General features: G+C 40.2%; 1 protein-coding gene across 6 annotated transcripts in view; it reads right to left on the bottom strand.

Annotated features, from left to right (window-relative positions):
* Nucleotides 1-295: 295 nt before the first annotated feature.
* Nucleotides 296-22,990, bottom strand: part of ADAMTS20 (ADAM metallopeptidase with thrombospondin type 1 motif 20) — a 125,943-nt gene continuing 103,248 nt past the window's right edge. For 4 of the 6 annotated variants that reach the window (XM_061639921.1, XM_061639925.1, XM_061639922.1 and 1 more), the window contains 9 exons: nucleotides 19,810-19,977; nucleotides 14,161-14,334; nucleotides 13,138-13,308; nucleotides 12,652-12,852; nucleotides 10,420-10,549; nucleotides 10,248-10,342; nucleotides 10,061-10,155; nucleotides 8,211-8,347; nucleotides 4,515-6,852 (listed from right to left, as the gene is read on the bottom strand). In XM_061639921.1, coding sequence (XP_061495905.1) covers nucleotides 6,503-6,852; nucleotides 8,211-8,347; nucleotides 10,061-10,155; nucleotides 10,248-10,342; nucleotides 10,420-10,549; nucleotides 12,652-12,852; nucleotides 13,138-13,308; nucleotides 14,161-14,334; nucleotides 19,810-19,977 — 1,521 coding nt within the window. In that variant the 3' untranslated portion in view covers nucleotides 4,515-6,502. Of the gene's footprint in view, nucleotides 4,236-4,503; nucleotides 6,853-8,210; nucleotides 8,348-10,060; nucleotides 10,156-10,247; nucleotides 10,343-10,419; nucleotides 10,550-12,651; nucleotides 12,853-13,137; nucleotides 13,309-14,160; nucleotides 14,335-19,809; nucleotides 19,978-22,990 lie in introns of those variants that run through there. The other 2 variants (XM_061639924.1, XM_061639926.1) reach the window with 2 other exon arrangements.

Raw genomic sequence — 22,990 nt, 5'->3', positions numbered from 1 at the left:
CTGTAGTGTGAAAGGAACATTAGAAATCAGGACAGAAGTCCTAGTGTTATAACCAGGAAAACTAACACACTAAATTCCATGTCTGAATGCAGCCTGAATGATTTGCACAAACCAGGCTATAAGTGATTTGCTGACACATCGGAGTTATTTGCTGGCACAAACACATGTACCCATGTATTTAAGTGGTGATCACATGGTATATTTATTATATAAAGATTTTTATAATTTATAACATGTATTGTAAATGTAAACATTTCTAGGAAAATAATGTTACAATTTTCATGTTTACAACTAGAATAAGGCACATAGTGCAAAAAATACTTTTCTGGTACAGAGGTCACAAAATAGTTATCTTTATGTGTTAGCTAAAAGGCAGTTAACTGCTCAAAATCACATGGTATGACTTAGCCTTTAATTTAAATATCTTTGTTGGTGACATTAACATAGCTGCCATTTTTATCTACCAATACTTTACTGGCAGTTAATGGCATTTGGTTTAATCATTTAGGTTGCAATGCAGATCCATTAATATGAATGAGAGTTTTGTCACTGACTTGAATGAAATGATGATTGTACCCTTAGCTGATATTTGGCTTCAACAGTAGGCATCACAAAGAAAAAATATAACTGTACTACCTAACATAAGTTTTACATTCTGAATACCTGAGCATTTATTCTTATTCTGAAATAGTTTTCAAATTCCATATAATATTAATGTTTGTGTTTCTGGCGATCCTAAATCATAAATCCAACAACCGGAACTCTTCTTAAAGACAAAAAATAATAATAATCACCTCCTATCTAGAAACAAAATGGAATATTACAATGACTTTCTGTGTGGAAATGCAACTTCTGTCCACATTGGAATTCCCATTCATTTCTATGGAGGCACCAATGTTGTATACAGAAAGGAATGCACACAGAACAGCAGTCTCTAATAAAATAAATAAGATTCTGATGTAATGTGAAACTACATGAGCAAACATTCGAATTGCAGGAATAAATGTTAATGAGCCTTGGACTCATGCACCACCTCAACCCCTGTCCCCCTTGCAATGTATCAAAAGTAAATCAAAAGCTTCCACTTTCCCTTTAGAATTAATCACAGTGCCAATTACATCTGAACTCGGGGAAACCGTGGTTTAACTGAACTGGTTAGTTAAAACAAATCAGGTTCAAACTGATTTAATATCATTGTTTGCAAACTTAGTTAGATCAGTTCCTCAAGATTGTAAGTAATCGCAATTAGTTCTAAAGCAAAAGGAGAAGCTTTCCATCTCTTGTCCTTGTGCTTGAAAAGGAGGGGCGGGAAGAGAGTTTTCAGCTCAGTTTTGTAACAGGACACCACTGTTTGCTATTACACTTGAACCAGGTCAAGAGGAGTACTAGAGACCTAAACTAGATCTCCTTGAAGCCACTGTACAATTGAATATAAAATCTTATAATATACAAAATTCAGTGCTTTCATAGTATACATTTGGAAAAGAGGTAGGATCGCTAACATTAGGTGTTGATTTTGTTATGTTATTATTTGGCTTGTAGCCATATCAGAAGTTAACTTTGTCAAGCATGTTCCAAGGAGTTTACTGAAGCTGTACTGAAGCACCAACAAACATGATGTTAAAAAGTGACAGGAGCACCATTTTTAAAAAACAAAAATCTACAGGAACTGTATCAGCAGAAAGTATATTGCTTATGCACCAGTCTGTGATAGATTTGGGGACAAACATAATTACTGGATGGTTTCATAAAGTCAGCAGTAGCAGCCAAAGGTTGCAATCATAAACAAACTTACTAGAGAGTAAACCCCATTGAATTTAGAGGGATTTAAATCTGAGTAAACTGGTTTAGGATTGGCTGCACATTGCATATTTCAACATCCTCTTTCCTTTTTTTAAACTTTCTAATATACATGATCAAGATAGGTCAGGAAGTGTGAACTCTTGTTTTGTACAATATAAGGATCTATGATTATTCATTTCATAAACAATTCTACAAAGAGCTAGCACAAGCTTTTTCCCCCTTTCAGTGGGGGGGGGGAAGCAAGGATGCTGGTATACAAATGACCACAATCAGCAGGAGCATCTTCACATAATGATCACACATACAGTGAACATGGGTAGTGAGGAAACAGGACTACAGGGGTAAGCTCCACCCCGACCTCTATGCAATCACTTGATTAGCTGAATGGTCCCTATGTTCATACAAACTGTGCACATAAGGACTGTGCATGCCATCTGGGACTCTGGATTTTCTTTTCTACATATTTGCCAGCCTTCTGTTCAGAGAGGTTAATTTACAGTATGCAAAGAGTTGCAGGTTCTGCATAGTCTGTCATGTCCCCTGCCTCAGGGTCTCAGTGTTGGCCTGAGGGGGACTCTGATTTGCATGATGCACCAGCCCCCCCCCAAGCAGGAGCCCTCAATATACCTTCTACACTGTGTTGGCCTGAGGATTGGATCTTCCATCATCAGGGCCTGAGGATGATTCTCCTGCAGACTATCTTCCCACCATCACCACCAAGCAGGAGAATGTGACTGCAGTATAGGCAACAGGTCCTTTAAATATTGCAACACAGCTCTCCCAGGGGGGCAGGGCTGCTCAGAGGTCAAGATAACTCTAAGCATTTGCTGAGGCACTTAGCTAGCAGTGCCCACCAGGAGCTGCCCATGGTCCTGCCTTGCCTTGGGTATTTCTTACCACTTTCTCTGCAGGCCCTCGCAGAACAGAATACTAAATGCTGAACAAGCATGCACAGGCTGGAGATGGAGCTTTCCATCATGATCCCATGTGCAGTGTGCTAGGAAACTGCAGGCAATCCTGGATTTCTGGGAACTGTATTTATATTCTACATGCATTTGAAAATATGTCCGCATGTTCACTCTTTACAGTTTTTATGTGTACACATAAAACATCTAGGTGTACATTTTGCTTTTTAGTGTGTGAAATGGTCTTGAGAATGTGTTCCAGAACCTGTCGCAATCTCACAGAACTATGCTTAGGGGGCTGAACACACTAGAAGCAGTGCAAAAGCCAAGGCTTCGGTATTGCTTTCAGCATAACTAGCACTGTTTTAATAATGATGCCTTCTGTAGCTATCTGGACCTGCTATATAGTCAAGCTGGCCAGAAACAATACTTGGTGAAATTGACTGAATTTGCTCCATTGAATTTTTGGTTTGGATCTTAAGAACCGCAAACGGAAGGAAGCTTATAGAAAGTGACCTTTTTTCCCTTTTTTAACTGTCGTCTCTCCATTCAACCTTCTCTATGTCATGAAAAATCTTTCTGGATGAATCAGTTATTTCCCATTTTTCTCAGTTTCTCATTAGTCCAATCTTAAATTCAGTTTGCCACATTTCCAAATCAATATTGTCATGAAAATTTGTCAGCTTTATGGTGCACATCTCCTGATATGCACATTTTTGTATGCAATTTTGCCTAATATACACATTTTTGCAAGCAATTTTCTCTGATATTCCCTAATATTTTTGTATGTTATTTTCACTAATATACATTTGAGGCACGCTTTCCCCTAATATATACTGTACATGTTTGGGTTGGAGAACAGCATCACAAAACTGAGAAAAGTGCAAATTGAGCTGAATTTCGGTTTCATATATAGTTTTGGGAAGTGTGAATTAGGTAGGGTTTGCATCCAAATGCAAACTGAACTGAGTTTCTCCCTCTCTAACTGAGGGACACTCCTGAACAGTGTCGGAAGGAGTGTTGAGGGATTCAGTGGCAAGTGGAGATCTGCTCATACATGTAACCTCCATCCCATTTTAGGCAACTTCCTCTGCAGTTCCCCACACCCCATCCCACACTGTTTGGGAGTAAACCCCAATCCTCAGAGGGGTCTTTTTTCAGGCTTGCAGGGAGTGCAAAAGGGAGGTGAGGAATGGAGAGTCCCCTTCCTTCTACTCGTGGTTCTTAGGATCCAAGCCAATGTAGACACCAGAGAGTTTATAACTGCAGTTTATGCAGATGATTCCCTATCAACAAAGGCATAAATTCCCTATTAATGCTGAAGGAGGAGAGGGAATTCTGAGTAAACGACATTACAGAGTCAAAGGAATTGAGAAAATAACAGCACCTTCAATATGATTCTTAAAGATATTTTTCTTCTTTGACTTTTTGCTTTTCTTAATGAATTTGAAGTTGGAGACCAGTGTTTCCATTAGGAATACATTTCCCACAAAATCCTCCACATCTCCCATATATTTTAGTATCTTCCTGAAAAAAAAAGAAAATCACCTTATGAGTCACGTGGAATCGTATAGGCTTTGGAAGTCTGGGCATCCCCTAGTTGCAGTACCCTGGTTGCCTGGGAACCAGGAATCATGGGAAGAGGATAAGCAAGTCACCTGCATGTCCTCTCCTTCTGTGCCATGTGCCAAGCAGTTGAAGTCTACCCCTGCACCCCAACACCTTAAACAGGTATGTTTCTTCCAGACTTCCAACTTCCCTACCCCAAACTAATCATTTGTGCAAAATGACTTACTTGAGATTTATGTATCTGAACTGTAACATAATTTCCCTGAGCAATCCATTTTGCTGTGGTGGATAGCCTCAGTCCAGTGCCTGCCAAATTGATGCCAAACTGCCCCTGTCAAGTGGAAGAAGCAACACATATACTTTGGAGTATGGCTAAGAAATATTGCTAATATTATGTCACATGATATTTTCCCATTATTTTTCTCTTAGAGAAATACAAGTAAAAGGCAGTTCATGTTGCTGGGGAGAGATTGTAGCTGTTCATAGGACTTGCAATATGGTAAGATGAACTGCTGCTTGTGCGTGTACAGACATTCACGTTTCTTCTGCCCAGAATAATCTCTGATCAAACATATTTTATACAGCAGTGGTGGCTGATTACAATTGGAAGAGAGGGAAGCAACCTCCTAGAGCCCTCTCTCTCCCCACCCTATGCATATACGTTACTGTCTATCTCTGCCTTGAATGCTCCCTTGAGTTTTTTCTGACCAGCAGAGAGTGAGACGTGATCTGCTCTGGCCCAACCTTAGCGACTCTAGAAAAAGACAATAAAGCATTATCCATTTAAAATAGCTTTCAGAAAGGGCAATGCAAACCAACAATCCCCCTTCTTAGCCTCCTTTCCTTGGGATCGGCAACATCTAGCCAATCATAATCCTTCAGGCACAATAATTTGCATAAAGTGGAACATCCCTATTGACTGCCCACAATCAACCCATTTTCAGCAGCCGTACAAATTCCTTTGCCATTGGCCTTTTGCACACTTTGACCCAGAGGAGTCTCCCTCAAACATGCATGTGAATCAGTAGCAGGCCAGGAGCAATCACAAGCACCCACTGAGAGACCCCTTGGCAAAGAAATCCTTTCTCCAGTTGTGACTCTTACTTAGGGCTGCCTGGCTGACAAGGACTGCAGCCCTTTAAAGAAGCCACTCGTCACCATTTACCCTGCAATTAAAACAGGCTAACACAGTGGTGGTGGCTCTAGGAAAGCAACTGCCTTGCATGCAGAAGGTTCCAAGTTCAATCCCCGGCATCTCCAGGTAGGGCTGGGACAGACTCCTGCCTGAAACCCTGGAGAGCCGCTGCCAGTCAGTGTAGACAATACTGAGCTAGATGGACCAACTGTCTGACTATGTATAAGGCAGCTTCCAATGTTCCTCTCTGGACTATCCTATAGCTGACTTGTGCCACTAGCTCACCAATGGCAGGAACTGCTTGGTGCCTCTTCTGTGTGCAATGAGACAGGGGTTTCTTTTCTCACAATGCAGCATTCTCCCTCCCTTCTCCTAGTCAATTTCAAGTTAGCAAGCCAGGCAGGCTGATCAGTTTAAGTTATATTTGATGTGGTAAAAATCTGGTGTCAGAAAAAGCAGGGGAAGTGCACAGGTTTCAGGATCAGTCCACAAAGATAGCAGGCCTGCATATTATCAGGGAGTCTGATGCCAATTCCAATTTCACTAAATCCTCACCCATTCCTAGATGTGTGTGCCGGTCTGAAGTGGGAGAGAAAGAGTATCAAGTATGTGTGTGTGCCTATGTTAAGCGTGTGAAGATGTCTCACTATGTGTCCACACTGTACACCTTTGCTCCCGTGCCCTCAGCTGCACCATATTCAATGGGCACCAGTTGCTACTGCTTTACAGACTTTTGAAACAGCTCCCAAAGTTGCAAAACCTGCCATGGGCCAATCATGGGATTAGGGCAATGCTAGGCAATGCCTCTTTCATACCACTCTGAAAAAGGTTGCCTTCTTGACTCCAGACACAATTGCTGAAGGGAAGTTGTGGGGTCACAAGAGGGCAGTGTTGTATTGTAAATACCAGATGCAACATTTTGGCAAGAAGTGCCCAGACAAAGGAAGAGTGAAAGAGCAGGTGAACAGAAAGCGGGGATTTCAAGAAAGAGGAGGGTGAAAAAGAAAGAGGAAGAGAACTCCTCAAAGGATTTCTGCCAGATGCAAGGATGACTCCCACAACTCTACTGTGCTCGCCAATGGCTGCAATCCTACACACACTTGTCTGGGACTACACCCCACTGAATACAATGAGATTGCCTTCCCAGGATTGCACTGTAAATGGCAAACCTAATACTGGTCCCAGGAGTCACTGAATGTTTGAAACAAATAAATGTGAGAAATCCATTCAAGGAGCTACGATAAAATAAAAAGGGAGTGAGCAAGAAAGGAGGACTTCGTTTGGAATTTAAAAGTTTTTGAGAAAATATATTTGTCAAACTGAATCCCACCCTATCCCCAGTACACACCTGTGGGCATCTAGCAGCACTATAACAATCTCCAGCTGTGGCAAAAGGAACAGGCTTCCCAAGTATGGTGTGAGCGAAACGGAAGTCGGTAGCTAGCAGGCAAAAGTGAAATCTCATTTATGCCATCAAAACCAACTTAATTATTTTATTTATTTATTTTTACATTTATATCCCACCCTTCTTCCCAAAGGGAGCCCAGCGTAGCAAACAACAGTGACAAAGCACTAAAAACTTTTTTAGAAAAACATCTTAAAGCAAAACATCTTTAACAATTCCAACATAGATGCAGACTGGGATAAGGTCTCTACTTGAAAGAGGAAGGTCTTCAGTATGTGCCGAAAAGACAACAGAGATGGCTCCTGTCTAATAATTAAGGGGAGGGGATTACAAAGGGGAGTGCCACAACCTTGACTGGTATAGGGACACTGTTGGGATTGATACAAAGGCCTATGTGCAGAGGGTCTGAAGACAGATATTCCACATACACACATGGATTTTCCCTTTTCCATTTGGGGTATTCTCTTTCATATAGATGAATATGATGAAGCCCCTGTGCCTGCACACCTTTTAGTTGGTGAGGGTCTAAGCCTACATTATGAGAAACATGGAGCTGCACCACTCCATTTCCCTTGTCCCTTCGTTCCTCAAAGTGTGTAGTTTAAGGGCTTGACTAGACATGACAATGAAAGTGCTTGAATAAGTCTAAGATCTCTTATCTAATCGTATAACACTGATCCTTGAACAGCTGTATTGGCTGCCTGTATGTTTCTAAGCCCAATTCAAAGTGCAGGTTTTGACCTATAAAGCCCTGCATGGCTCAGGACCCCAGTATCTTTCAGAGTGCCTCTGCTGGCATGAACCTACCTTGAACCTTTGGTCTTCATCTAAGGCTTGGAGGATGGCAACAAAGGAGAGGACCTTTTCAGTTGTGGCTCCCCACTTGTGGAATGCTCTCCCCACTGCCATTTCCCTGATGAAAACTGCCCTACTAATGTTGATATTTGTTCCTTTAGGAAAAACATACAAGCCCCTTTCCTCCCTCCACCTTTTCCCCTCCAGCCTTGAAGTGGATTGTGGCTGCTATTTGCAAAACTTTATTGCAGGGGTGGGATACCTTTGACCCTCCAGATGTTGCTGAACTACAACTACATGACTCCCAGCAAGCATGGGGAATGGTCAGGGCTGATGGGAGTTGTAGTTCAGTAGTATCTGGAGGGCCCAAGGTCCTCCCCTAGTTTAATATGTGTGTGTGGGAAACTATTGTAAAATCAAAACCCATGAAGAAGGATTTTCCTATCATTTTACTTCATCTTCAATATATTATTCTTGCAATAGATTGGGAAGAAAAATACGCTCTTTTTCCCAAAATGGTACTACTGACAAGCAATTTGCATTTATAACAGTCACTCAATAATTGCGAAAAATGTATTATTGTTATATAAAGACTCACTTTTAATCTCCAAAGAATTGAGATCAATCCTTATTTTCCTAAAAATTGTGTAGCCAGCTGCAGGGTAGTCATCTCTGCACATTTTGCAATCTTGCCGTCTACTTCCATTAAAAGGACACTCATATGGATTTTGCAGCCTATGAATAAACATGCCTTAGCTTTTGCTTTAGTGACATTATAATGTTATTCCTTATTAAAAACTTGGAAGGCAGTGAAAACTAATTAGGTTATTTTATGCTACACAAAGGTTTGTACAAACACCTAAAGATGTGCAGAATCTAAACAAACTGTGGCGCAGTCCGGGCAAGCTAAACATCTTTTAAGTCCTATTGATTTCCAAGAGACAGGTGCAAGCATGTCCTTAACTCTCACATTAAAATAAATGGGATTTCAAAATGCTTAACTTTGCCTGGATAATGCCCATCATTCAGAGTCAGTGCAGATGTAATGTTTAGAAACGAGCCAAACTCAATGATTCCATTCTACATAGCTTTGCCAAAATAATAGCATGGATTATGGAAGTTGAAATTTGCTCCATATTGCTCCTACACTATTTGCAAATGCCAGTCTGGAGCCTGCAAGGTGAGACCACTTTAGGTGGCTGTCCCACATACCCAGATAGCAACCAGCAGAGTCAGCAAGTAAACACTATCCACTGGCCACATCACCAAGATGCTCTAGGAGGCTAACTTGGATGCTCTGAGGTTCCAGCATTGGTTTGCCTATGTCAGCAATGGCAAACACAATTGCATCGTTTACACAGTGGGCTGGAATCCCTCTCTGAAAATGCTTAAATGCTAGCGTTCATTCCCAGATTCCAACTGAGATGGTGTTCAGTAGCATACCTAGTAATGCTAGTTTCTCCTTAATTTCAGGTAAAGACCAAACTATAGGTTACATTATCCATACTTTTTTTAAAAGTACTTAAAACTGGCCACTTCCATTAGCTTTATTCTTTATCTTTATTCTCATTATATTCTGAAGACAAAGCAGTTGAAGGGCCAGAATGTGCCCCTGAGCCAGATTGAGACCCTGCTGAAAATTCTCCTGCCTACTGCCCTCCTTTTGGGTTGAAGGGCACAATACAAACTCAATCAATCAATAAATATTTGCCCCCAAAAGTATGTGTGTTTTGCCTTGAGGGTGGAGCCGCAACACTAACTTCCCAGCAGGATTGCTGCCACTTACTGGGAAAGAGGGAGAGGCGACACAGAGAGAGACTGTCGTATCAGAAGAGCCAGTCTGGTGCTTCCAGAAGTACACACCAACATCAAACCAACCTATATGCCACCTCTTCCCTCCAGGTAAGCAGCAATGACCGCACTGCCGGAAGCTAGCATTACAGCTCTACCCCACCAGTAAGCTGTTTCTGCCCCAATGGTGCTATTTACTACAGATGGCATACTGAGGGCAAATAGCTGCCAGAGAGGGGCAATTTTTAGCAGAAAACTAGTGTGTGTGTGTGTGAGGGGATCCCAATCCAGAGAAAAGCACATTCTACAGTTGGACCTGTGTCTGCTTTTTCTTCAAAACAAAAACAGCCAGTTTAAGCATACTTTAAAAATAAAATAACAAAACTGAACAATGTAAAGTGTAGTTTGACCCCAAGAGATGAGGAGCCAACTGTGGTTTTGTAAACCCCCCCCACCAGCCTCTGCCCTCTCTAGGACAGGCCACCCCATGACTCCACGGCTCAGATAGGAAACAAGTCTAGCATTATATTCCTAGACTCTACAACAATAATTAAGAACTATGTATTTTTTTAAAAAAAATAGGCATATAATTCTGCAACTAGCACGATTATAACTATGAATAAATAAGAAATTTAAAAACATTTTTAAACACAGTACCGATATCCATACACTTCTGAAAAGTTATCTGCTTCCCCTTTAGCCAACGTTAAATATTCCTTGGGATTCTCTAGCCACATGTCTGAACAAAAAATCTATAAAATAAAGATGACAGAATTCCTTTAGGAAAGGGTGGCTTTATTCTACGTCTCTCCCCACCCCCTTTAGATAAAAGCTGTAACAATACCTTTATCTTTCTTCCCTTAACATCTAGCAAATATTCACCATCCTTTCTAATCTTTTTTCTGATCTGGATTTCTTTGCAGCCGGTTATCATATCACCTAAAAATAAATGTAGTATGTCATTTTCATGAACGAAACATTCCATTGTATCCATTGTATGTATTTGAACTACTTACAGTCTTTTGCATGACAAAACCTTCTATTTGCAGGTTTTAAATGTGACAGACATAAGTCACTGGATGAACCATTTTCAGTCATGCATTCTACTCTTCTTCCTGTTGTCCCCATTCCACAAGGCACTGAGCACTAAACAGAGATCACAGAATTAATTTAGAAGACAAGAAAGCAAACCATAGTCAAGGCCACAGTTCCTTCCTAGACTGAGGCACCTTTACAACCTTGCAAAGTCCATAGATCTCACTCTGGAGCAGACATGTGTTTGGGCTCACAGTTGGGCCTACCATATGGCAGTGGGGGCAGCAAAAAAACACTTTGCTGTTTCTGTTGCGTCCACCCAGCTGAGTTGTTCCATGTGGTCTGGCGGTTGGTCACTCCTGACCAGAGCGATGGACTTCTGGTGCACATGGTGTCCAGCTGTAACTGGTTGGCAAAACACTTTGAGGACAAAGTCGCTTGGCTCCACAGTGATTTAGACACTACTATTGTAGCAGTGCCAGCCGAGGTGTCCAATGCATCATTGAAGCCAGTGTTGTGGGATCAATTCCAGTTATTGTGGCCTGATGATGTGGACACAATGATTGCAGTGTTGTGCCCGACCACCTGCTCATTAGATCTTTGTCCATCCTGGCTTATTAAAGCTAGCTGGAATGGGGTGACTGAATGGGTCACAGTTGTAGTAAAAGCATCTTTGCACGATGGTGTGATGCCCACTGCCCTTAAAGAGGCAGCAGCGCATCCACTTCTTAAAAAGCCTACACTGGACCCAATGGAGTGTAACAACTTATGGACAAGTCACCAACACCCCTTTTTTGGCAAAGGTGGTGGAGAGAGTGGTTGTAGAGCAATTGCAGATATTCCTGGATGAGACGTGATTATCTAAATCCATCACAACCTGGATTCAGACCTGGTTTTGGAACAGAATCAGCCTTGGTCATCCTAATGGATGACCTTTATCGTGAGAGAGACAGGGGGAGTGAAACCCTATTATTTCTGCTTGATCTCAGCGGCATTAGATACCATTGGCCATGGTATTCTCCTGGACCGACTCAGTGAGATGGGTATTGGAGGCACTGTATTGGAGGCACGGTATTGCAGTGGTTCCACTCTTACCTTCAGGATCACATCCAGAAAGTAACAGTGGGTGAGTGTTCCTTGGCCCCCTGGCACTATTTTCTCCCCACTGCTATTTAACATCTATATGAAGCCATTGGGAGCGGCCATCAGGAGTTTTGGAGCAAGGTGTCAGCAGTATGCTGATGATGCACAGCTCTATTTATCCGTAATGTATGAATCAGGAGAGGCTGTGAATGCTCTGGAGCAGTGTCTGAATGCTCTTGTGGACTAGATGAGGGGCAGTAAACTGTGTTTGAATCCTGGGAAGATGGAAGCTCTTTGGGTAGGTGGTTCTCATGTCTGGGAGATAGGCATATTACCTGTTCTGGATGGAGTTGCACTCCCTCTGAAGGAGCAGGTCCACAGCCTTGGGGTACTCCTGGATTCATCTTTGTCACTAGAGGCCCAAGTATTCTCTGTGGCTAGGAGTGCATTTTACCAACTTTGTCTGGTTTGCCAGCTATGGCTGTTCCAGGACAGGGATAGCCTGACCTCTGTAGTCCATGCATTGGTAATCTCGAGGCTGGATTACTGCAATGTGCTCTATGTGGAGCTGCCCTTGGCCTTGGTTCAGAGATCCAGCTGGTGCAAAATGCGGGGGCCAGATTGCTGATGGCCGACAACATGTGACACCACTTTTAAAACATCTGCACTGGCTGTCCATCCACTACCAAGCCAGGTTCAAGGTCCTTGTATTAATTTACAAAGCCCTAAACAACTTAGGTCCAGAGTATCTTAGGGACCACCTGAACCCTTATATCCCAGATCTATTACTGAGATATTCTGCAGGAGCAGCTTTGGTCATCCCCCAAGTTGGCGAGGTTTATTTAATATCGACATCAAGCCTTCAGTGTCATGGGCCCAGTTCTCTGGAATGCTCTGCCAACAGAGATTCAGCAGGCACCTTCCGTTTTAACTTTTAAGCACCTGCTGAAAGCTTTTCTGGCTTATGCAGGCAATTAAGAACATTTTTTTTTTGCAACAACTGACTTTTTTATTGTATTTTTAATTTTTTAAAAAAAAATTCTATGGTTCTTATAGTTTTAAATATGTTGTAAACCACTTTAATGTTTTTAACGAAATAGTGGTATTCAAATATTTTTATACATACTCACCCGGCTCCATTTTCCCACTTTCCATGATGCAGCATGTGGACATGCCCTCACATCACATTTATTAATCAATGGTGATTGGACCAGTGGGCAATCTCGATAAGCTACTGATCGAAGGCCATAGGCGTGGCTGTTCCAGGCATTGTGGACTTCAGCACAGTAGGTGATCTTCTGATGGTACTCAGGATAACAACCAGCTGGACACTGAAATAAGAAAGTACTGTCAGAAAAGGCATATGTCATTAATGTTTATTATACTTTCTAAAGTCTTGTCCTCTGCAAATCCCTCTATTGATAGTCTTAGTCCCAAGAAAGTGGGAATAGGATCGCAGCCAAAATGTGCAAATTACATGGCATGAAACACAGAACTTTTTCAACAAAAAATATTATTTTTGAGCTGTTTCTGAGAGTGTACTCCCATGCATTTGAAATTTATCTGCTATTTGCAAGTATAAAATAAAAGGCCTGATCACAACTGCATATATTTACCTGGGATGGATCAACTGTAATTACAATATATTTACAGGAAGCCACTTTGCATTTCTTGCTGGATGGAGGTTTCATAGCAGGGTTGCAGAGCCTTTCATTCACTTGGATCCCGTTTTCATCCATGCACTTCACTTTCCGGTGTGTTTCCTTTTTCTGACAAGATGAGGAACACTGAAGAGGACAATAACAAATCCTGTAAGTAAGAGGGACTATATTTCTAAAGCTGAGTTTTTCCAGAGAAGTCAATCTCAAATGTGACCACTCTGAATGCTGGAGCCACTCATTCTTATTAAAACTGAATGCATGATGTGAAATAGCTAGAATAATCTTGAATTTTGGTCCCCCCTGGAACTCGAATTTTGGGGCGACCATCCCATGCAAGTTGTGTGTTTTATATCTGCCCTAGTAGAGAGCTATTCAATTTGTTCCTGAATCAATTTGGGCCTTCCTCACTGGAGGAAACGTAGTATGTCTGATTTACAAAAGACTGAGAATAAGGAATAAGGAAGTACACATCAAAATCACTTTTTGTTCCCTTTGTGTCATTATCACATTTGAAGCTATTGTGAAGTAAAACCCAGCAAAACAAAATGCACCATTGTTTTGATTTGCCCAAACTGACACTCTTGGGGAGAATAGCCAATTTTACAGAAGCACCCCATGAATGCAGCCATAAAATCATACTTAACACAACAACTTTTAAAAACATTTTTCAACAGATAGACTTTGATCCTTAAAATGTGTGTCAGCAGCCTTACTAGTCACTTCACTTCACTGGCATATTCATTAGCAGGGCCACAGACCGAAGGAGGGAAATTGGAAAGATGTAGTCATACAGCAGAATGCATCAATAATATGCACATGGAAATAATTTTGCATGGCGTTGTATATCACTTTTAACCAGGAAGGTCTTCCCATTGGAAAGATGTTTTAAAAAGTAGTATCTTTGTAGCCAAACCTGCAAACATCTGTAACTGGATTAAATAATCTTAACCAGGATCCAGATTTCTTTATCATACGTACATCTTGCCATTCATCGGTTATCCACTGATACAGTGCACATGCAGGCAGCCAACATGGCCTCTTGCTAGATGGTTGGGTAAGATAATTACACATTGCTTCATCAACTCTGCCACTGCCCCTCAGCCTACAGTAAACATCCCGTTGCTGAATTCCTTCTCCACAGGTCACAGAACACTGAAATATATATATGTACACATGTGCCCACACATACACATACACAAACATACAAAGAAAGAAAAGGGAGAAAGCATGTGAAGGAGACTTATAGTGCAATCCTAACCTTATCTACTCAGAAGTAAGTCCTAATGAATTCAATGGGGTTTATCCCCAGTAAGGAGTGTTAGGATTACAGCCTTAATTCTTTTAATAGTGACTAACACTGCAAGCCTTTACATACTCTGAAGCAAATCCCACTGAGTTCATGCGACTTACTCCCAGGTAGGGATGGAGGAGAAATTCAATCAGTTCACATTTAAAGCCAAATCTATCAAATTTGCGCTTTCCAAAACACAGCTATCCTTCAAAAGTCACACATCTGAATTTTGCGATGCAGTTCTCAAACCAAACAATGCTTACCAAAAATGCATTTTATGACTAGTGAAAATAACATTTTAAAAATGCATTATATTCAGAGAAACAGATGGCAAAATGTGTACATTACTCAAAACTACATATAAAAATTAGTGTATTAGAAAAAAATGACACTAACTGAAAATTTTTCATTAGGTTTTTTTTAAAAAACAACCACCACAAATTGCTGCAGAAATGTTGAGAACTGGATTTAACAATGGAAAAATGAAAAACAGAGAACTGAAACTGACAGATCATTCCAGCCCTATTCCCAGGTAATTGTGCTGTAAAACCACAAAGTTTACACTTCTGCAAGCAACTGATAAACCTCAGACTTTATTCTGGTTTACTACAGAATTGCATTATTGTTACCATGTTTTTTCTTATTTATTTATATATTTGTATATTGCTATTTCATTTAAAAACATCAAAGCAGTTCACAAGTTAAAAAAAAACCATACAGTAAAAATAATTAAAAATACAATAAAAAGGTCAACTATTGCAAAAAGACATCTTCTTAATTGCCTGCCTAAGGCTGTCAGAACAGACAGGTTTTCAGCAGGCATTTAAAAGTTAAAACAGAAGGTGCTTGCTGAATCTCTGTTGGCAGAGCATTCCAAAGAACTAGGGCAATTATTTATTTATTTTATTTATTTATTGCATTTGTATACCGCTCCATAGCCGAAGCTCTCTGGGCGATTTACAACTGAAGACTCAATTTCGTCTTGACATTAAATAAGTCTCGGTAATTTGGGGGATGAACAATGCTGCTCCTGCCGATGATCTCAGTGATCCAGCTAGGATACAAGGCAGTGATTCTCAAACAGTGCGCCAGGCACACTGGCGCGCCCTAAGAGGTGGCTAGGTATGCCTCAAATATTATGAAAGTATATTTTAAAAATGAGAATAAACCCATTTGTATAGGATAAGTAATAGTTTTCTATAGTTTATTTTTATTCATAGTTTAAAATATATTGATATATTTTTAATTTTGTACATGAAGTGTGCCAGAAATTTTTTTTATATTTTACAGTGCGCCGTGAACCAAAAACGTTTGAGAACCACTGATATAAGGGTTTAGCTGGTCCCTAAGATACCCTGGACCTTAGTTATTCAGGGCTTTGTAAATTAATAAAAGGATCTTGAACCTGGCTTGGAAGTGGATGGACAGCCAGTGCAGATGTTTTAAAAGTGGTGTCACATGTTGTCGGCCATATGCCCCCATCAGCAGTTTGACCACTGCATTTTGCACCAGCTGAAGCTTCCAAATCAGGGTCAAGGGCAGCCCTACATACAGCACACTGCAGTAATTCAGCTTTGGGGTTACCAATGCATGGACTACAAAGGTCAGGCTATCCCTGTCCAGGAACAATCATAGCTGACAAACTAGACAAAGCTAGTAAAAGGCACTCCTAGCCACAGAGAATACTTGGGCCTCTAGTGATAAAGATGAATCCAGGAGTACCCTTAAGCTACGGACTTGCTCCTTCAGAGGGAGTGCAACCCCATCCAGAACAGGTAACTTACTTATCTCTCAGGCATGGGAACTGCCTACCTAAAGAGCCTCCATCTTCCCAGGATTCAAACGCAGTTTATTGGCCCTCATCCAGTCCACTACAGCATTCAGACACCGATCCAGAGCATTCACAGCCTCTCCCGATTCATACATTACGGATAAATAGAGCTGTGTGTCATCAGCATACTGATGACACCTTGTTCCAATGACCACTCCCAATGGCTTCATATAGATGTTAAATAGCACTGAGGAGAGAATATGGAACTCCATAGCACAAGTGCCAGGGGGCAGAGGAACACTTAGCTAGTGCTTATAGCAATGCATTGTATTGTTAATATTTTTTCAAAATCTAATGTGAAAAATGTAATACCTTCAAGTATAGAGAAAAAAGGATATGCATAAATAATGAATGAAAGCCAAATATCTCTACAATACCACATCAGTTTGTAATTTATTATTATTTTGTAAGTCCTCTTGAAAATTCATCAGCATTTTCATGCAAATGTCTGCCAATACATATTTTCATATGTAATTTTGCCTAATGCACATTTTTGCAAAGCAATTTTCTCTAATATTATGCATTTTTGTATGTAATTTTCAGTAATATGTGTGCATTTTTATGCACCCTTGTATATGCATTTTTATACTATGCTGAAGAACAGCGCTGTAAAATTCAAAGAGTGCAAATTTTGAAGGATGGCTGAGTTTTGGTTTGTGGATTGTTTCAGAAAGTGTGAATTAGGCAGGCTAGCCTTTAAATGTGAACAGAATCCAATTTCTCCCCCATCCCTAATGGTGACCCACATGGAGCTTGATAAAGATCCAGGTTTTGTTTTCTGGGACTGCAAAAAAGAGAATTCCGGCATTTGGGAAACCACAATACATGGCTGTGAACACATATTGTGGGTCACAAGCTATACTGTACAGGCTTGTAATGAGATCTGAAAAGCAATTGAGCTATTTTCTGTTTATTTCTCACCACTTGTACATGGCATTCATGTAACTGGTAAAAAGAGAATTATTCACATGCTGATTTCACTTGCTCCCTCACCCTCTCTCACATTCACATACAAATCAAAGAAAAGATGCTTTCAAGCAGCTGCATCTTACCACTGCCAATGTTTTCCAGACTTCAAAAATGACTAACTCATATATATCCATTATTCCCTCCACCCTTTTATTGCATCTTTGTTTCTTTTTTTAAGTCATACCCTCGTCTGCAGCCTTTTAATGTAATTCTCCATGGCACCTTTCTAAAATGTGTGCCTTTTAAAAAGGCAGAATATATAGCCTTCTAGAATGTGAGTGGAAAAAGCACATACCACAACTTGTTTTTATTAACTTTATTTGAAAATCACAGATGTAAAGCTGGAGTTTCTATTCTCCAGACTCATTTGTATCATAACTATTAACTTTATGGGGATCTATATGTAAGCATGAAAGGAGAGCAGAGCCTTTATACATGTTTTGCTTTGTAGTCATCTCCATCAATTGCATTCACTGACACAATATACATCCCTCCATATAATGTTAATTAACTTCAGAACTATACTGACACAATGTGGTGCAATGAAAAATTATGCCATACAATAATTTAGGACATGTACTTGGCCACATTATCCTAATCATGAGGGATGGGCTGTAGCTCAGTAGTAGAACATCTGCTTTGCATGCAGAAGATCTCAGGTTCAACCCCTGGCATCTCCAGGTAGGGCTGGGAGGGACCCATTTCTAAAACTGTGGAGAGTCACTGCCAATCAGTATAGACGATACTGAACTAGATAGACCAATGAGTATAAGGTACCTTCCTACGTAAGTACGTTGTAAGAAAGACTAAAATGAGATTGATGGGGGTGTATGATTATAGCAGGGTTGCACAGCTTAAGACCTAACAAACTGATGACAGCCCAGGATTCATGTGTTGTGACCTGCTAGGTGTCTCACAACCCATGGACTCCCAGGCAGACCCCCACTCAGGAGACTTTACTGAGCATCTGGTAAGTTGCTACATGTTGCTGGTTCATTGTGTTCAGCCCAGTGGGGCACAAACTGTGCAGTTCTGAATTACAGTACCTTTCCAATGTGTTCAAAATGAACATAGTACTCCCCTAATTTCATAGAGTTGCCATTTTAGTGTAATGTGTCTGGGTAACCAGTATCATACAATAAAAGAGAACAAATGGGAGATACAATACAATCCATTTTGTTTAGTAACTGCAAATCCTTGAGCACCTATTCAGTTCTCCTATTGAAATGAATGGGACTTAAATTTGAGCCCAAAGAATGGTCTTGAAATATTAGATGCTGTAGCACTACCAAAACTATACAGGTGTAGATCTGCTTTGCAGATCACTAGGAGCCCAATGAGAAAGCAGGCCATACATACAATATATTTAAAAATATTTTGAAAGTGCTGATGTAGGGTGTCTGGATGCCTTTGGGAAAATGCACCCTATTTTATCTTTCTTGGGACATAAAACACAGGAAGCTGACATAAAACATAGGAAGTACATCAAGCTATTAGCCCATCTGGCTCAGGGCAAAACTAGATTAGACACCATTTACACAATTAGCAGTTTTGTAAATGGCTTTTTAAAAAGTAAGCCAAAGGTGTGGGCTCCTGCAATCCTTATCATGACTGAGGTGAGGGGCCTTTAATCCTTTACCCCCACTTGCTCCCAATCCAGGTCAGTCCCTCCCCCACTATTTGTATTGTGGCGGGGATCCTCACATTTTTGCCAATAGATTCCCCCCCTCACTGCTTAGGAAACTTGTTGGTTCAGAACAACAACAGGGACAAATGGCTAAAGCCTCCCTACTCCTAAGCAAGATCTTGATTTGGATTGGGGGGGCCATGCCTGCTACCTTCTTTGAAAAAAACATTCACACAATTGCTAGCTTTGTCTAATCTTGTCTTTTTTAGTTTGGCCCTCAATATGGTCTAATCTACGTTGACTGACTCTCCATTCAGGGTTGTTGTTTTTTTTAATCAGCTCTACCTGTAGATGCCAGGGATTGAACCTGGGCCCTTTTTCATACAGAGTATACCCTCTATCACTGAGCTCCCGCCCTTTCTCCCTTACAAGAAAGAGCAAGAGGGCTACAAGTTGAATGTTCCTACTTTCATCATGTTTTACAGATGCTGTTTTGATAGCAGCCCTTTACAGAAGTTATCCATAATTTCCAAAATGCATAGAGGGGGACAGGGCTGTGTACGCTAGTTCTGTCTTCACTGTCCCCACTCCACAAACACTGCCCAATATTCTTAGTATTTTAATTCTGGATTTGTACTGACAGTATGTATTTTTCATTTTTTGTGTATTCTAGACTTGTGCTTTTATAGCTTTTAAGTTTTTTTATATAGTAAGTGGTCCATAAACTGATCAAATAAATAAGTAAATAGCTACAGTCATTGGACAGTAGTTGAACTATAGCTAGCAGAGATTAACTCTAGTGGGTGCACCACAATACAAAAAAAGTTTGATTCTATATTTTAGTGAAGAAAATATGGCTTTCTCCCCACTGTAGAACTGTAGCATGATATGACAATAAGACGGAAATACCTCATTCCACCTGTTGGACTTCCATTCAGGGCATCTGACAGCTCTGCAAACTTTGTAGGCCCGAGGCTTCTTTAAATGCTGGCAGGCATTCTCCCCTAGTTTAATTTGGAAGTTGTTAACACAATATACTTCACGTTCTTTTAAACCCTTCCCACAGGACACAGAGCACTGTAAAAAAAAGAAGAACCAAATATGGTTTGGTATTTTGACTTTTGGATCATTTCAACAGAAGCAATCACGTCGCCAATTATTGATGTTATTGTACGGTAAATAAATACTGCTATGCTGAATCAGGTCCATTTATGCTAGAATCCTACACACTTACCTGGGAGTAAACCCTATTGAACATAGTGGGACTTGTTTCTGAATTAGGTTCTACTTTGTTTCCAGCTGTAGACAGCTAGATGAGTCTAAAAGTTCACAAACAAGGTGTGTTGATGAGTAGTACAGTTACATAATTTTAGACTACAGACTTAATGGTCTTACAGGGCATCCTTCTTTAGATGGTAATGTGTTTCTGTGACGTTCCTGACTTTATTATATACTTTATTATATCCAACATGTTAAATGTGATAATAAATGAATGTTATTGTCCCTATCCTACCCACACATCCTACCCCACTAATCCCAATGAAATCCTCCTCCAAAACCATAGCCTGTCTAACTTGATGTTCTCTTCTTGATCCCTAATCCTATCTCTATCTGTCAAACCCCAATGGTTTTTCTCTTTAACTCCCTCTCAGAATTCTCACTTATACACCCCCTCGCACCTGTCACTCATACCTCATCTGCACCTACTAACATTCTATTAACACTTTCTTATCTGAACACAATTTCAAAGCAGTTTTAAATGTATAAATAATTCTGAATTTGTTAACAGTATTACTTCACTTATTTCAAAAAGTAGTAAGCCAGTTATGCTGTGTTTGGCGGCCCACCTGCTTATTCTGCTAAGTGGGGTCCCCCTGGATTTCTACCACGAGGTCCAGTCCTGATAACACCACTGATGATGGCAATGGCCATCACCTGTTATCTGTTCCCAAGATCTGACATGCAGTCATTCAATTTTGCTTGTGTGCTTAATAATTGTCAGTAGTGCTATCATCCATGTGAACAAGCACCTCTAAAATTAACACTTGCAATTTAAAATGATTAGTGTCTCTGATATCACCAGCTGCATATTGGTGGGAGCAAATCTTACTAAAGAGTGCCAGGTGGAGTTAATACTAGGACTGGTTTTATTTTATGTATAAAAGTATTTATATACCACCCTCTTGCAAAACAGGTTGATGTATAGCAACATACAAAAAAAAGGTAAAAGCAATACAAAACAATCATTAAAATGACTGGTTAACTTAATACTAGGGCACCCAAACAGGGCTTGCCATTAATACTTATCCTAGGGCTTGCATTAAACTTTTCTCTTGCTCTGATCTGCATTGGGCCTGGCTGCCATTTAAATTTTACACATTACCCCAGAGTGATACTAAATTGTGGACATTATGGGATCTTCAAATGACAGCTAGACCTGGATGCTCAGTGCTGCTTAGAGCACTGCGACCTAAAGGGGGCAACCAATGGAATAGGCCACCAGATGGTGCTTTGCCATATATTAATACCAGCTCAGTTTTATTTGTGTTTAAGGTCTGCCTCACTTTCTCAAAAGCAATTATCAATACAATTCTTATTTTCAGCAAATGGAAATATTCCTGAGGCTGCTGCTTAGACTTATACTTTGGATCACCATATTTTACCAGGTAGTCTAACAGATTTCAGTGGAACTTGCATAGGAAATGTATGATGGAACTTGCATACAGTGCCACTGAAAACAATGGGATTTACTCCCCAGTAAATATGGCTAGGTCTAGTGATGTAAGTGTAATTGTTTCCTTATCTTAAATTTCAAACACTAAAGGCTTTACATTCTGTTCCACTTTGAGGGTATTATAATGAGGGGGGAAACTCCATGTGAAGGATATAAAATATTCCCTGCAAGGTAGTCTTCTCTTTTATCTGAACTCTTGAGCATGAGATGACAAAGAACCTGCCACTTTTGCAAACCTTATCATTATAAAGGCATTTCAAAGAGCAGCTTTAGAAGGATTAAGTATCAAAGGATCCCAATGATAAGTTCTGCATTAAAGTCTTCACACTGTAAACAGAACTTGATAAATGGTGGCACTTAAAGGCTTGGCAGGTGTTTGAAAGAGACATAATGTATTCTCTATTGTCTAAAAAGGCTAGTCTTTTCTTTTTTTTCAAGTCCACTTAAACTGTGTGGCAGACCTAATCATTTAATTCCCCACGTGAAGTACCAAGATGAAAATAAAATCAGTGTCACTGTGCCCCCTCCTTCCTCAGTGGTTTCTATTTGCCCAATATTCACCAGACACTACCTCCAGCTCAGTTGGTAAGATCTTCCATTTCAAGACTGAAGAGGACAACATTAAGGTAAGAATGTTGCTCCATTCTTTGCTTCAGTTGGACTTTTATAACAAGACAACATGCCTGGTCTACTCAATGATTATTAGAAAAATTAAAAATGCAGGGCACATTCCAGCCACAAGTAAGCATTTTAAGTACCATCAATATCAATTTCAATGGAAGAATTAAGCCTGTGCTTAATTCTCTCCATTTGAAATCAACAGGGCTTGCATTGGCAGGATAATGCTTACAATTTAAACATAAAAGAAGAGGTATAAAAGGGTAGAAACTGATTCAATGGTTTGTTCTGTGCTCCTCAAACTTCTTTAAAATGTGAATATATATTTTAATTGCAATATGCTGAATCCCTCCGCTATATAATTAATAACAGCATGTACATGTTCTAAAATCTTTGAAATAAAGCAATCCTATCTTTGACAGAATTGGGTGCAAGCAATGTGATGAAAGTTTTGCCATTCTTAAAATGTTCATTTTAAGTTGTGCTTGTATAAATGGAGAACCAACAAAATGCAGAATATATACCATAGATGAATGTATGAGGGTTTTTTTAATGAAGTCACTGTAGTAGGTTTGACTTCGTAAGGGGATTTAGGCTGCAACCCAATACACACTTACCTTGGAGTAAGTCCCATTTAACCCAATGGAGCTTACTTCTAAGCAGTCATATATTGGATTGCATTGTAAGTCACAAAGTGTCAATTGATGTGCAATATAATGATGACAAAAATACAAAGAA

This window comes from Rhineura floridana, chromosome 8 (assembly GCF_030035675.1).
Source record: "Rhineura floridana isolate rRhiFlo1 chromosome 8, rRhiFlo1.hap2, whole genome shotgun sequence".
NCBI lineage: Eukaryota > Metazoa > Chordata > Lepidosauria > Squamata > Rhineuridae > Rhineura > Rhineura floridana.
Note: the sequence above shows the minus strand (reverse complement) of the source record. Positions and strands in the feature narration are given on the sequence as shown.